Source organism: Equus caballus, chromosome 14, assembly GCF_041296265.1.
Source record: "Equus caballus isolate H_3958 breed thoroughbred chromosome 14, TB-T2T, whole genome shotgun sequence".
NCBI classification, from domain to species: domain Eukaryota; kingdom Metazoa; phylum Chordata; class Mammalia; order Perissodactyla; family Equidae; genus Equus; species Equus caballus.
The window spans coordinates 46,244,867-46,260,373 of NC_091697.1; the positions used below are offsets into that span (position 1 = coordinate 46,244,867).

The 15,507-nt window shown below is 41.4% G+C and overlaps 1 protein-coding gene across 1 annotated transcript in view; it reads right to left on the bottom strand.

The window, feature by feature from the left end:
- Window positions 1-855: 855 nt before the first annotated feature.
- Window positions 856-15,507, bottom strand: part of STK32A (serine/threonine kinase 32A) — a 114,329-nt gene continuing 99,677 nt past the window's right edge. The window contains exons 9-13 of the mRNA XM_001501773.5: window positions 12,179-12,295; window positions 9,182-9,307; window positions 8,107-8,235; window positions 4,850-4,914; window positions 856-4,453 (exon numbers count right to left, since the gene is read on the bottom strand). Coding sequence (XP_001501823.1) covers window positions 4,360-4,453; window positions 4,850-4,914; window positions 8,107-8,235; window positions 9,182-9,307; window positions 12,179-12,295 — 531 coding nt within the window. The 3' untranslated portion in view covers window positions 856-4,359. The remainder of the gene's footprint in view (window positions 4,454-4,849; window positions 4,915-8,106; window positions 8,236-9,181; window positions 9,308-12,178; window positions 12,296-15,507) is intronic.

Here is a 15,507-nt window from a genome sequence, read left to right on the forward strand (position 1 = left end):
GAGAACACTGAGTAGGAATATCAAGGTCTTTCTGGTTTCAAAGAACTTTTTGGAATCAGCTCTGCTACCATCAAGCCCTCTCAAAGGGAACACCCATCCTGAGCAGGAAATGGGGTATGAAAGGGCCAAGGCAACCGGCAAAAATGAGATCACATACTTAAGGCTGGCACTCTTTAGAATCAAAAGAGGTCTAGATGCTGCTTGTGCTCAACTGGCTGCTGAGAACACAACAGGACACTTAACATGACCCAGACAACACGGCACCCATCACGCAGGACTTTAGAGCCCACAGTGTGACTTACAAGAACCCATTTATTTCAGGACAAGCCTGAGGAACCAGCTGGCCTACTGGTTGCTAAGCTACTGTAGGTCTGAGAGGTAGTTGGATGGTCCCTTTAGCCTCCCCTAAGGCAGACCGTTGCTTCTAGCTGCAGGAGTTCAGAGCTCTTACCTTCCTGTCCATGGTTATGGGCCTCGGAATATCCCCCTGCAGCTTTGGTGTAAGGAATGGGACAAAGATGTTGAGGGGTAGGAAGGCAGAGTGCTGTGAAAAGAGGCGCCTGGGCTGTCCATGGCCTTTAGGTCATTGTGAAAGTCCAAACCCAGAATTCTGGGCTGTGCTTCCTAAGGTGTGAATACTAGAGGGGTCAGGTGTTTAGTTTTTATACGCATAGATCAGTTAAGTGGTGCTGCATTCCCTGGTTGTACACCCTCATCTCCAACACCAGCTTGGCTCTGCTAAGGGACATCCCTCATGGCAGGAAATGGAAGTAAGAACAGGAGACTTTGGGGACCCATGACCCAGCCTCTAGGAAAAACAATACACACATGGCTGACAAAGAAGGGTCAGTGGCGTACTGTATACAGAAGACATTTTAATGCACGCAGGCACATTTACATTATAAATGCCACAGCTCAACAGAAGCACGCATTTCCCATCCAAGGCTGCCTGTTGACAACAGCATAGATAACTGAAGTTTGGATTTTTAACATCCATGTTTAATATCAGATGCATTGAGCTTGTAAGAAACAGCAATCGCAGGCAGACAGAGTCGGAAACAGGATTTGGTGCAGACAGGGTGCAGGGACAACTGGATACTGAAACAAGCGCACTATGCTTTTCAGGCCTTTGCATTCAGATTTTGAAGAATATAAGCCTTAGCATTACTGTGCCAGCCAAAAGCAGCAACACGGGGTCCCGCTGGCTATGTTAACATTCTTTCTCCCTAGTTAGATATTCATCCATCCAATCTAGGAAAGCTAGGATGATATAAAGTAGTCATTTCTGGTTAAATCTTTCCTATCAGAAGAAGCCTAACCACTAATTAATTCAGTTACCCTAATTAATTCAGGAGTGCTCTGTGCTGCTTGACATTCCTTCCTGCCCTAGCAATGCCCTCAGCCAAACCCAGTGCTGCTATTGAGCTGTGCCAGCCTAGCATTTCCTTCCATGGTGTTAGGGTGGCAGGGCTGCCCCACCCATCCCCTAGGGGTCGCTGTGAATGCACTGGGCTGGATGGCCCTGCTGCAGTACAAGTGTTACAATCAGGATGCTTCTGGTCTTCAAAACCTCAAACTTTTCAGATGCTCCACACAGGTAAAGGAGGAAGCTGTTAGGAGAGAAAGAGTCCAGGAATACCAGACAAAAGGATGCAACAGTCACCCTGTTTTCTAAAATTCTTAGCCCTGAGCCTTGGTTGTCACCAATCTAGACGAGACATGTTCTACCAGGTAGGATAGTAACTTTTAGTGGAAGTTATGGAATAAAACCAAAGGATCTGATTGAAGAAACTAGCAATCATGGTAAGGATTTAGGCATCCTTTTATTTTTTGGAAGATTTTTTTGTCCTAATGCTCAAAATCTCCAGTGGTAGGGGGTGCTTATAAGCATTGTTCTACACTGATAGAGGTGGTGCTTTTTCTTTTCTACCTTGAAACACATTGTGGGCCTGTAACGTGAGTAGGACCCTGTGCGGCTGTGCTTGCTAGTCAGTGCATCCTCGGCTCCGGAAAGCCCAGAGAGGTACTTCAGGCTTAGAAGCAGGTCACCGGAAATAAAAACTAAGGATTCAAACTACAGAGACTGTATTGGGCTCCTATCCCATTATAAACTGCATAGATCTGAAATGGCACAAATGATTAGTTCTCCTCGCAGTGGAGACCCTCCTGACCCCACTGCCCTTTGGTAACTGTTTCTCAAAGTCTCTCCTTTGAGATGATACATATAGGGTCACAGCAAGAGGAAGAAGCAGGTGACTGAGTGCATAATTCCCCAGCACATCAGGGCTGCAATCAAACAAATGAAAGATGGACATTGGTAAACATGCAAGTGGCTGCTGACACTCCTGGGGTTACCAACCTGGAGCAGAATCTGGTCACCCTGTCATTCTTGTCAACCTGTCCCCCTCTTTATGAAATTTAGTCAAGGCCAACACTTACAGTGTTTAGAGAAAAACAAAATGGCTTAGACAAATAATGTGCAGGAAATATAGAGAAAAGGAATCAAACAAATAGAACAAAAGAGCTGGCTTTTAATTCTTAACAAAAATATAGTTGCTCTTAAGTGGAGAGGCACTGTTTCAGAGCTCTGCCAGAAATTCTCGGCCTATTGCCGAGTTAAAGTTCAGCACAGGCTTTCTACCCATGTTTAGTTGTCCCGGTGCAACCTCCCTTCTAGAAAAGTCCTCTGTAGCAGGCAGCCATCTCTGTTACTTCTCCTGCCTATTTCCATCTGTCTGGCTTCCCCAAATAGGCCCCAGCCTGGTCTTCCCTGTTGCCAGCTTACTGCCATCTTGGTAAGACCCATACTCTCCATCAGTAAGCACAAGGGTTATTAGGTGGTCCAAGTGGCCAATAGGTTACAACAGTTCCCCACCGCCCGCCCCCAGGCCTGTCCACTTCTTGACTCTCTGCCTAGGGCATGTGAAATTGCCAAAAATAGTTCCTCTGCAAAGATCTTCTGTGTATCAGGAGGGTGAAGTTACATCATACGCACATCTCATTTAGGTGAATTAAACTTTGTTTTTGGCAAATAAAATATACAGAAAAAGAGTGAGATATCAAGAATATTTTACATAATTAGGCAATTCTGCCCACCATTCTTGCAGTAAGCACAAGTAAGTATTGCTGCTCCCTTAGTCAGTCTCCGTGACCTTAGACCTCTCAGATGTGTGGATGCCCCGTAAGGGTAATTCTAGTCTGTAAAGGCAGGTATGATTTGTTCAACATTTTAGTTCATTTGGTATTAGCCAAAAATGAGACCAAAAATAAAAGACAAAACTAACCAAAAACAATGACTTGCTTCATTATTGAAGGGTAATTGACTATACTGGGCTTCTCCAAGAAAAGATACCCACCTTATGTTAGGGGTAATTTACAGGATTTCTCAAGGGTCAATTTTACTATCTTCCAAATTCACCTCACATTCTAACTTCGAATATAACTCCTGGGTAAGGTACAAAGGTACAACTCTGATGTACTACAAGGTGGACATGCTTTCAATGTGGCAATCAATATCCTTTTCTGATCCTCTCCAGACACAGGCCTCTGATAATCTTAAGTGGACAATTAGCCCTCAGGGAACATGCTTAGATGAGGGTGAGCAGTATGCTAATAAATACTTAACAACTAACAGCCCTGATTTGTAGCATTTGCCAATTTCCATGGTATAAATACTCCCATCATCACCAGTTTCAACTTCCTGACTTCGCATCACTGTACAGGGCATTGGGACAGATGTGCACAGCTGGCTCTTGCTAGCTGTCACAAGCTGATGTGGTGTGCTGACTCCAGCACACCACTGGAAGGCCCTCATTAGTCTGTGTTATTCCTCATCTGGCCCCGGTCATTTCCTCCAGACTGAGTTCTTTACTCCTACGCAATCGGGCTGGGGGATTCTGACCTCTTTCGGAAGTTTTCTAGCTCTGAAGGGCCTCACTCAATCACCCACCTATGTCCCTTTGCCCATTTGTCACAGTGTGATTAGAAGGAGTGGAAAAATAAATCTACATCCAAATATTCCTTTTAAAATAAAAATAAAGGCTGTTTAGAATAACAGGATTGTAGCAGTAAAAAGGCAGCGTAGCGCTCATCTAGTATAACCTCATTTTAGATGAATAAACCAAAGCAGAGAAAGTGGTTAGTGACTTGCTCAAGGTCACAGTTAGTGGTCAAACTAGTTCCCAGGAGCCCAGGGACTCCTCACTGTGTCATTCTGCCTCCTTCCAAAGGTTTATCACATTTCCAAGGTGTGTGAGGTGTGGAGAGGCGAGAAGTACTGTCAGCTCTTTGTGACGTGGAAACCGGAAGCTCCTGGCCTGAGGTACCAGGCAATGTCCCAAGAAGATGATGTTGAGGACTTCACAGGTTGTTATTCTGGCCATCCTCCTCTTCTGGGTCTTTGGTGTGTTCCAAGGCTAGATTTGCTTGTCTTTTATTAAAGTCCCCTTTTACTCTTAAGAGGCAAAAAAAAAAAAAGGTTTATTTTTTAAAAAGGAAAAGAAAACAATTTAAGCTTTTGCCATGATAGCATTAAGCCCAATAATTTACAGAGTTAGAAGCCAAGGAAACCTTAAAAATGTCATTGATTTTAAGTGTTTAAACCCCAATTCCTATGCCCTTCCCATAAAGAGAAACTTAATCCTAAGCCACTTCGCCTATTGCAATTTTTGAAATCTCTTACAAGAAAAAATGGTTTCTGAATTTTCCAAATTGTCTATCATTGCTATGCATCATTTATGTAATTAGAAAGAGGAAAAAATGTTAAAAAATATATTAAGACTCTGCAAGTAAATTCTGGCTGAACCACTCTATCATTTGCCAGGCTGCTCTTCTTCCACAAGTTACTTACTTTTCTCTGTTAAAAATTATGAACTCCTTTTGGACAGACGCAAGGTGCTCTTGAAGAAGGCACGCCTTCCAGGTGAACATTGCAAAAGAATAGAGGTAGAGTTAGCAGACCAATGAGGATCCTCAAGCAGCCAATAAATAAAATGAATAAATAATAAAATAAACAGCCTATTGAGTGTCTCTTCACTGAATGGCCCAAATCGAAGAAGTACCAATGTATTTTCAAAATGGATGCTCTCTGAATGTTTGTAGCAGGAGTGAGATCCCAACCAGAATAAGAGGACAAATAAGGAAGAAACAGCAAGAGGAGAAAATAACGTCAACACCCTGCTCCCCATAATGAGCCAGCAAGGAAGACCTGGGTTATGGTTTAAGAGCTTGATGGCTTTCAGCCTCTCAGGCTGAGAAGAAACCACAGCTTCAAGGTGGGTGAGGGCAAGGATTTAATGAGCTGTTGTTACATTCTGGCCTCTCATCTCCTGGGCCTCATGTGGAAAGTTCGGAGGTTCCACTTGGATTTAATGAATAGTCTAGAAACATCTCTTCATGCTGATTTCTGATTGAATGTTCCCCTCAACAACTGTACTGGAGTTGATTAACTGTACTGCAGTTGCTGTGACAGAGCCTTCTGTATCTGTGACTTTCTCACAGACATGCAAAACATTTGCATTGTCACTTTGCTTTCTGGCTTTCAACATCTATTGATGACTTTTCCATCATAATGAGAACATTTAACCTCAAAAATGATAATCATCAGGCCCAGGACAGGGTCAGCTCCAGATCAAATGTTTTAAAAGTCTGCCACAAAATACTTCCAAATTACTTCTGATGAAAAATATTCTTTTCCAAGGAAAAAATATCTTTCATTCTTTTTTTTTTTAATGTAGGAATTAGAAAATGTTAAGTCCTCAAGTACTAGAAAGTTTTCTTTTTTCCTGAGCAAATGTTTAAGTGATAGGAGAGCAAACTATAAAAAGGAGGGGAAATTTCAGAGAAAGTAGGAGGAAAGGAAAACAAAGGAGAGAAAAGACTTTGCTATATGTCACTCGTATTCTCAAACTGCGGTGTTTGTAACCCTAAGGGTTCCAGCATCAGTCATGGGGACATGAAGCTCTGGGATAAACATCACCTGACAGCTCCCTGGAGCAGGAGCTTTACCCCAAGATTTAGGAAAAATATTGTTAAAAATAAAATCTTATGGGGCAGCCCCAGTGGCCTAGTGGTTAAGTTTGGCGTGCTCTGCTTCAGCAGCCTGGGTTAGGGTCCTGGGCGTGGACCTACACCACTTGTCAGTGGCTATGCTGTGGTGGCTCACATAGAAAACAGAGGAAGACTGGCTACAGATGTTACAGATGAGGGCAAATCTTCCTCAGCAAAAAAAAATATATATAAATATAGAAATATATACACATATTAAATATTACAAAATTTTAAGCATATTTATATAATATTTTATGTTTACATGTTCATATATTTTATATATGTTTATATATTTACATATATATTATGTATTTATATACATAATAAAATATATATTTTAATATGCATGTTTATATATAATATATACTATATATAACAAAGCATATTTATATAAACTAGATATATACATATATAAACATGTATAAAATATAACATGAAAAGTATTAACATTGAAAAATATGCTTAACATTAAAAATCAAGATGATAATCAAATAAAATGAGAGGCATGGTAAAAAGTTACAATTTGCTGTTCTCTAAAACATTAGAAAACTTATAATAAAGATGATCTCTTGGTCTTGGCTACATTTTGGGGCCTGTTTACAGAAAAGCCTGTCAACAGGCAAGCTCTATGGGGGGCCAGGAAGGAGCAGGTCTGGACAAGCCAGTTGGTTGTGACAGGAAGAACAGATCGTTAGGAGGAAGACGGTTGTAGTGAAAAGCAACAAGCAGGATGGGTTTGCGGCATGGCCAAGCATTCCTTCAGGGGCCCAGAAAACACTGAAGGATGGGAATCTCCCATGAAGCCAGTTCTGGGAACAAAGAGGATGTGGACTTTGGTTAATTGACCATTAAAGGGTATAGTGACCCTGAGGACTAGAGAATTAAGGGCGTTGAGGATACTTATTTGTTTGCAGAGCTGTCTTCACCGCAAGACTAAGCAATCTTCCAGAACAGGGATGTCACTGAATGCAGGAATTATATATCACTCACATCTATCTGCAGTGTTTAGCACAGGACCTGGCAGATAATAGGTACTCAATAAAAGTAGCCTAAATGAATGGAAGGGTGGATGACCATTAGCCGAGTGGGTGGGGGCATGGGTGGATAGTTGTGTGGATGAGTGGATGACCATTAGAAGCAAAGTGAATGTTTATTACGTCACCATCGTTATAATACATAGACCCACGTGTATAAAATCCCACTGAATCCCTGCAAGTTATTGTGTTGAAGTCTGAGCTCTAACTCTGACAGAGAATAATATAGTTAGTGACAAAATTAATTTCACTCAGCCTGAAATCCAGCAATACTGCTCCACCATGTAAGAATTCCACCTTTTCTGTGAAAACACACTCTCTACTTCTGCTAGCCTTGACATCATGAAATTTTGGTTATGGCAAGGAAAAGACACCCATTCTAGGGTTGACTGCTCCCAGGGATTCCTCTAAGTAGGAGTGGGGCTCCAAAGAGCCATGTGTGTACTTTAAAACCAGCCCCTGGCCCACTGTGTCAGGGGTAGTCACCTGACCTAGCCTTGGCCAATTACAGTCTCTCCCAGGAAACTGTAAATTTTGAATCGAGATCTGGGAGAGGGCAATGAGTCAATCAAGTCAATGGCTCTAGAGAGAAAGTCCACGAGTGAAACGTTGCTGCTGGGATCCCCAAGCTGCCCTGGTCTGCCCTGGCCGAAGCCTGGGTGCTCAGTTCCGTCTTACATTCAGCATCATCAGGATGCTGAGATGACCTCCCATCAGGGTGGAATTTTGGGGTGAAGAGGGCTGTCTTGGAACTGAGGAAAATTTGCTTACGGAAAATGACCACCCTGTTCTTCATCTTTGACATTACCAATCGTAATATCCCTATTCTAAAACAGGGAACTTGACCCCAAAGCAAAGAGACCCAGGTTTGAATCCTTAGCTCCCATCCTTCATATAGCATATAGCAAAGTCTTTTCTCTCCTTTGTTTTCCTTTCCTCCTACTTTCTCTGAAAGTAGCTCTCAAGTGAACAGCAGCTGTCAAGAAGATTCGCCTGACCCTGAATGTGGTGGGGACCGGCTCACCTGAGAGGAATCACATTTCCTCATCTCCTTCTCCTTCTTTGCCAGACGCTTCTTTTTCTTGTGAAGAGGTTTGGACTCCAAAATCATTTCTTCGAGTTCAAAGGTGGGGTCGCAATTCAGTCTGCCTTTCTGCAAGGAAGATAGGTTGTGCACTCCTTAGACTCCTACCTCGTTCTAAAAATACAGCAGACCGCATGTGGAGAATAACGGTCTTCACAGAGCAGTCCGAGGGCGCCAAGCTGGGATTCCCACTCTAAGTTTTAGATAATTTATTGCCACCGTTCTTTTTCATATTCTTTAATTTTATATTTTGTTTATTTTTCCGAACTCCCAATGAACCCACAGTGAGTTAGCAAGAAAATCAAATTACAATTATTTTTCTCAAGTTTGGGGTTTTGTTTCTCCAAGTACGTCCTAAGGATCATGTAGACCAAAATCACCTGAGTTCTCTGCTCAGCTTCCCAGTTCCCCAACCAGATTTCCCGAGTCAGTGTTTCTGAACACAAGGCCCAGGAAAGTGCATTTTTAACAAGCTCCCCAGATGTCCCTCAGCCAGGCAGTCAGCAGTGGGAATTACTGCCCTTTGGCTACTAGGCACTATAAATGTAGCTCCCTGGAAGAGAACTACCAGAGGAAGACGGGGGAATAGTAAAAATAATACCCTACCCCAACTCCAACAGTTTCCAATCCTTTGACTCACAGAACTCCATGGATGCAAATTTCCACATCTTTGGAATCAGAGAAAACATTGTTTTCTCAATTAGCAGATTCCTGGAAACGACTATTTGGAAGATTAGGGTTTCTTCCCAATTAAAGCAAAACATAAAAAGTGGTGAGGAGCTAGAACTCCAGACACAGATAGACCAGGATTAGAATCACAGCTCAGCCACTTGCTAAAGTGACCTTTGGAGGCCAACTTACCCTCTGTGCGTCTCAGTTTTTTCATCTGTAAAATGGGAATCTGGGCGATCTTGCCACACTGGTGTGGTTCTCTCATGAGACTACATGTGTATCTGGCACACACAGGAGCGTGCACTGAAGGCACATTATCATAGCTTTCTTGGGATTGACTCACATTAGGAACAAAACCTGGAACGAGCCTCTTCTGCAAAACCGCATCCCAGTTCATGTCATTCATACACGGGAAGTTCTGAAGGTCCGACAAGTGAGAAAACCGCTGGTCTGGATTAGGCTCAAGTAGCTGCCAATGGAATAGAACCACCAAGATTAGGAAGAAGGTCAAAATGGGGAAAAAATCATATGAATTCCCTCTAAATGTTTTCAAGTGTAGGACTGAAAGAAACAAGGCTGTGTTCCCCTTCCCTAATGCCACACACAAGTAAGATAGAGAATGCAGACATAAACAAATAATGTAGGTCACGCATGGCTAGAAAGAATTGTAAATTGGTTTTTGCAACATGGTGAGTGAAAATAGCTCGTCCTACTGAGTCAAACATATCTCTGATTCCTGATTACCCTACTTACTATGGCCAAGTTTGTTCTCCAAACCTTAGTTTACCTATGTGTAAAAAAGGGACAATAACCTATTTCATAAGGTTTAGCTAGGATTAAACGAGGCCATGTCTATGAAGTGTCTAAGAGAAAATCTGTCCTTATTAGGTGGTGAATGTGTACACATTTTACAAATGAAAGTCATTTCCACTAAAAACTTTAGCTGTTTTTATAACTAATCAATATATATTGAGGGTGACGTAGATAAGATGTAACTAAGTCTACTGTTATAGTTCTGGGTTTTCCAAAATGAGATTAAAGATTTTTTTCCCCCTTGACCACTCCAGAGCCAACATCACATCAATCCTGTGGCTCAAATGGGAAATGTCAGGTCCACTTAAGCATGCTCCTGGCAGTGACATGGATCATCAGGGTGGAATTTTGGGGTGAAGAGGGCTGTCTTGGAACTGAGGAAAATTTGCTTACGGAAAATGACCACCCTGTTCTTCATCTTTGACATTACCAATCGTAATATCCCTATTCTAAAACAGGGAACTTGACCCCAAAGCAAAGAGACCCAGGTTTGAATCCTTAGCTCCCAAAGCCCTTTTTCTTGACCAGACACAATCTGTGCAATTTCCTTTCTTCAAAAAAAGCCAAGCTCATCCTCCTGGGCACCTCATTCTTCGTTTCACATAATCGTTCTATGCACATGATGAGCTCCCGCTACAATTGCTCTTCATCTTTTTGGCGAACACAGCCACCTTGAAATTCTGATGAAAGCTCTGGACCTCGTCAATCCAAATACCAAATTTTACCACCTGTTAGGCTCTGTGTTAGATGCTGAGGACACCATGGTGAACAAGCCCAAATGGTCCCTTCTCATGCCGCTCAGAGGACAACGATCATTTACCCAAGAATCACACACGTGAAATGTATAATTTCAAACTGTGAGAAATTCTATGAAGGAAGATAGTGGTGAGCTTACAACAAGAGGGAGGCTCCCTGAGGAAGTGATATTTGAGCTGAGATCCAAAGCTGTGCTTCTCAAACTAGATACAAGGGCCAATTATTTCTGTTTGTTTGTTCATTTGTTTGTTATAATTTCCAACTCACTGAAACCAATATGTGGTGTTACTGTGCATGAGTAGTATGCAACTCCACACCATGTATAACTTATGATTTGCGTTCAACATCACCAAACAGGCTTGTCCCCTGTTCAATAGATGAGTCCACTGACCATGTGCTTAGAGGCATCAGAATTATCAAATTGCTATAAAAGTTCCTAAATGCTTCTCTCAATTTCTGTACTCGTCATGGACCCATAGGAAACAATTCATGGACTTGAACCAGTCAGTGAATCACATTGAGTTGCACTGATCTAAAGGAGGGAGCCGAAGAGCTGGGGAGGGGGGCAATGTTCTAGGTAGAGTGATTAGCATACACAAAGGCCCTGTGGTGAGAGCCTGATATGTGAGGGGGGAGGGAAGAGAAAAGAAAAAGAAGGCCAAACCAGTTTATGTGTAGTCAAAAGGGGAACAGAAGGCCAAAATAAGGTTTGAGAGGTACTTAGAATCTTTAAACCATGCAAATTATTTTTATCTCAATTCCAAGAACAATGGGAAGACAATGAGCTTTGCTTTAAACAGATTACTATGGGACAGAATGGAGAACAGAATGGAGTGTGTAAAAGTGGCCAGCCCAGTGGTGTAGTGTTTTTTTTTTTTTTCTGCTTTATCTTCCCAAACCCCCCGTACATAGTTGTATATCTTAGTTGCAGGTCCTTCTAGTTGTGGGACGTGGGACGCCGCCTCAACGTGGCCTGACAGTGGTGCCATGTCCCCGCCCAGGATTGGAACCCTGGGCCGCTGCAGCGGAGCGCGCGAACTTAATCACTTGGCCACGGAGCTGGCCCCTAGGGTAGTGGTTAAGTCTGCGTGCTCCACTTCGGCAGCCCAGGGCTCACAGGTTCGGATCCTGGGCATGGACCTAGCACTGCTAGTCAAGCGATGCTGTGGCAGCGTCTCACATACAACAGAGGAGGATTGGTACAGATGTTAGCTCAGTGATAATCTTCCTCAAGCAAAAAGAGGAAGATTGGCAACAGATCTTAGCTCAGGACCAATTTTCCTCACACATGCAAAAAGTATGCAAGGGCAAACGAGTTATAAGGTAAAACTTGATGGCAATAGGATTGGGAAGAACGGCAGTGGAGATGCAGAGAAGTGACAGATTCAAAAGATATTTAAAAGGTCAAGTTACAGAAATTGGTGATGGATTCGTATGGGGATGATGAATGACTTCCGGTTTCTGGCTTGCATAAGTGGATAGATGGAGAGGCCAGTCACTGAGAAAGGGAACACTGGAGAAAGTCCAGGAAATACAGAGACATCAAGAACTCCATTTTGGGCAAGCTGAGTTTGAGATGGCTTTGGGACATACAAGAGGACATGTGAGTTTTCTTAATGAAGCCAAGTATTTGAAAGCCGTTAGCTGCAAAACCCACTCTGGAAATATCTATTATTGTGACTTCCTCCAATACCGTATACTAACTTCGAACCTCAAACCAGAGAGCATGCTTCTTTTTCATCCCTTCCTTTTGTCAGGCAGACCTCCTTACCTTTTTCAGAAGTGACACCATTTCCTGTGACCAGGCAGAAGGGTAAGTCACAATAGCCGTCTCAAACATGTGTGCAATTTCCTTGCTGGAAGTACTGGAGCGAATATGATACGGTCTCTTAAAGGAGAGAAGAAGTTAGAGTCTTCTTTTTTATAGGGTAAAAGAAAAAACTTTTGCTTTGCAAATGTTTCCAAACTAGATTTTCAATCAGTAAAATCTCCATATCATTGTCCAATCCCTTCCAGCTGATTGTTGTGTTGCCCTATGGGCCAGTGTTGCCAGATCTCCTACTTTTTAAAAAAAGATACTAGAAATCTACAGTTTCTGTAAATGTCAGAATTTGTGAAAGCCAGTAATTCTGCTGGACCAAAGAAAACACTTCTGTGGGCTAAAAACATCTGTGAGATGCTGATTTAGAACTGTTTTGTGAGAAAGCCTATATAAGTTTTAACACAAAATATTGGACAAGTGCTGAGTAAATGGAAGTTTTTAAAAATTGTTATTTAAATGTTGATTATAAAGAGAACCAGAGTTTTACCATACACCTCTTTCCACTTGTCTGAATCATCATAAGTTCAGGACAGAAAGTTACCCAGAAAACTTCAACTCCAGTTCCAAATGCTAGAAGTTCCTGGTCCTATGGAGTGGGGTGGCAAATTTTATGATGAAGCAAAAGATTTTTCACTTCTGAGAGAAGCAGCTTCTATAGTTTTAACTTTGGGGAAAAGAAATGAAAGAAAACGGTGGCTTCGTTACAGTTTTCACAGCTTTCCACTAGAGGGCAGCCGTGACCTATATTAAGTTCTCGATTTCATAAAGGAATCATTAAGAATGGGATTTTCTCTCTTTTATGTAAACCATGAGCTCCTTAAAGCCAGAGACTATATCATACTCACAGTTTTGCCCGATATCATACTCACAGAGACCAAGCACCTAGTAGGTACTCATTACATGTTTGTTGAAGGAGCAAAATTTCCATATTATGTTAACCAACAATATGACAGTTAATATGGATACGTACTTTACCAAGTGCCTAGCACTTTCAAGATACTTAATAAACGACTGTGGACTGATGAAGTAAACTGGGAGAAATGGAGGAGTTTAATTTTTTCCCTGTCGTAAATCATTATTAAAGGTAATATAATGTAATTAGATGTTTGAGCTCTGAAGGCAAAAGGATTTGAGCGTTAAACTGAGTCACTCAGTTTCTAACTTTCAATTCCTTCTTCTGTTAAGATGAAGCTACTTCATGGGAAAACTGGACAGCTACATGCAAAAGAATGATAGCAGACAATTATCTTGCACCATTCACAAAAATTAACTCTAAATGGATTAAAGATTTGAATGTAAGAACTGAAACCATAAAAATCCTAGAGGAAAATATAGGCAGTACACTCTTTGACATTGGTCTTAGCCACATCTTTTTGAATACCATGTCTACCCAGGTAAGGGAAACAAAAGAAAAAGTTAACAAATGGGACTACATCAGACTAAAAAGCTTCTGCAAAGCAAAGGAAACCATCAACAAAATGGAAAGACAACCCAATAACTGGGAGAAAAGGGGTTGATCTCCAAAGTATATAAAGAACTCACACAACTCACGAAAAAAAACCATCAAACAACCCAATCAAAAAACAGGCAGAGGATATGAATGACATTTTTCCAAGGAAGATATACAGATGGCCAACGGACACACGAAAAGATGCTCAACATCACTAATCATTAGAGAAATGCAAATCAAAACTACAATAAGCTATCACCTTACACCAGTCAGAATGGCTATAATTACCAAGACGAAAAACAACAAATGTTGGGGAGAATGTGGAGAAAAGGGAAGCCTCTTACACTGCTGGCGGGAATGCAAACTAGTGCAGCCACTATGGAAAACAGTATGGAGATTCCTCCAAAAACTAAAAACAGAAATACCGTATGACCTAGCTATCCCACTACTGGGTATCTACCCAAACAACTTGAAATCAACAATCCAAAGTAACATATGTACCCCTATGTTCACTGCAGCACTATTCACAACAGCCAAGACATGGAAACAATCCAAGTGCTCACCGACTGATAATTGGATAAAGAAGATGTAGTATATATATATATATATATATATATATATATATAAATACACAATGGAATACTACTCAGCCAGAAATAAAGCAAAACCATCCCATTTGCAACAGTGTGGATGGACCTGGAGGGTATTATGCTAAGCAAAATAAGCCAGACTGAGAAAGGCAAACACCATACAATTTCACTCATATGTGGAAGATAAACAAACACATGGACAAAGACTATATAGTTCAGTGGTTACCAGGGGAAGGGGGTGGGGGGTGGGCACAGGGGGTGAAGGGGAGCACTTGTGCGGTGACAGACAAGAAATAATATACAACTGAAATTTCACAATGATGTAAACTATTATGAATTTCAATTAAAAAAAAGATGAAGCTGCTTCATCTGTAAAATGAACCACTTCATGAGATTTTTGGGAACATTAAATGACATAAGACACGTAAAGTTTTCAACTGAGTGGCTAACATATACCAGACACAATACAGGAGAGCTGTTTTTATTATTATTGACTCAAGGGTAAAAGGGCAGACATCAATGTGAACAGCAAACATCAAGATGAGTCATCAGTAAAGGTGATGTGAGGAAAGGCTTAACTCTACACATGGCATATCAACATCAGATATTCAGGGAGCCATGAAGTGCTGGGAGTTGACCCCTAAAAAGGAGAGAGTCTGAACTTCATGTTCTTATGAGGTCTAAAAACACTTGCCACATATCTTCTCCCCTCAAGACTGAATAAAGGACCATAGCAAATTCATCTGTCTCAGTAACAATATAGTAGAAATGCCCCGTGTAACTCAACATCAGAAAGGGAGTGCTGGCCACTTTATCAGCGTTTACTGACCCTTCACCAGCCGAAGGGCGCTACATGTGAGCCCTTCCACGTATCTCATTCTGAGCTGGGCAGCTTTGGCATACTCAGGCTTCTAGGGTTATAGTCACGTACACATATATTTTTTCTTTTTTTCTAATTTTCTTCTTTGATTCATTGCTGCTTCTAAACCTACTGTTTCTTAGTCATCTAAAGACACAAAATGATTTGATAAATGAATAAATTAATTGATGAATGCCACAAGCAACTGGTTTAAGAGTGTTTTTTTCATTTACTTTAGAAGGTCATATGGCTGCATTTAACATTTTTTTTTAAATCCTCATGGCCTGTCAACTTATTAAAAACAAACTGCCTTTATCTTACACAATGACTTATTTTTCTAGCTCTAAATTTTAAAAATCCATATTAATTCATCAACTAC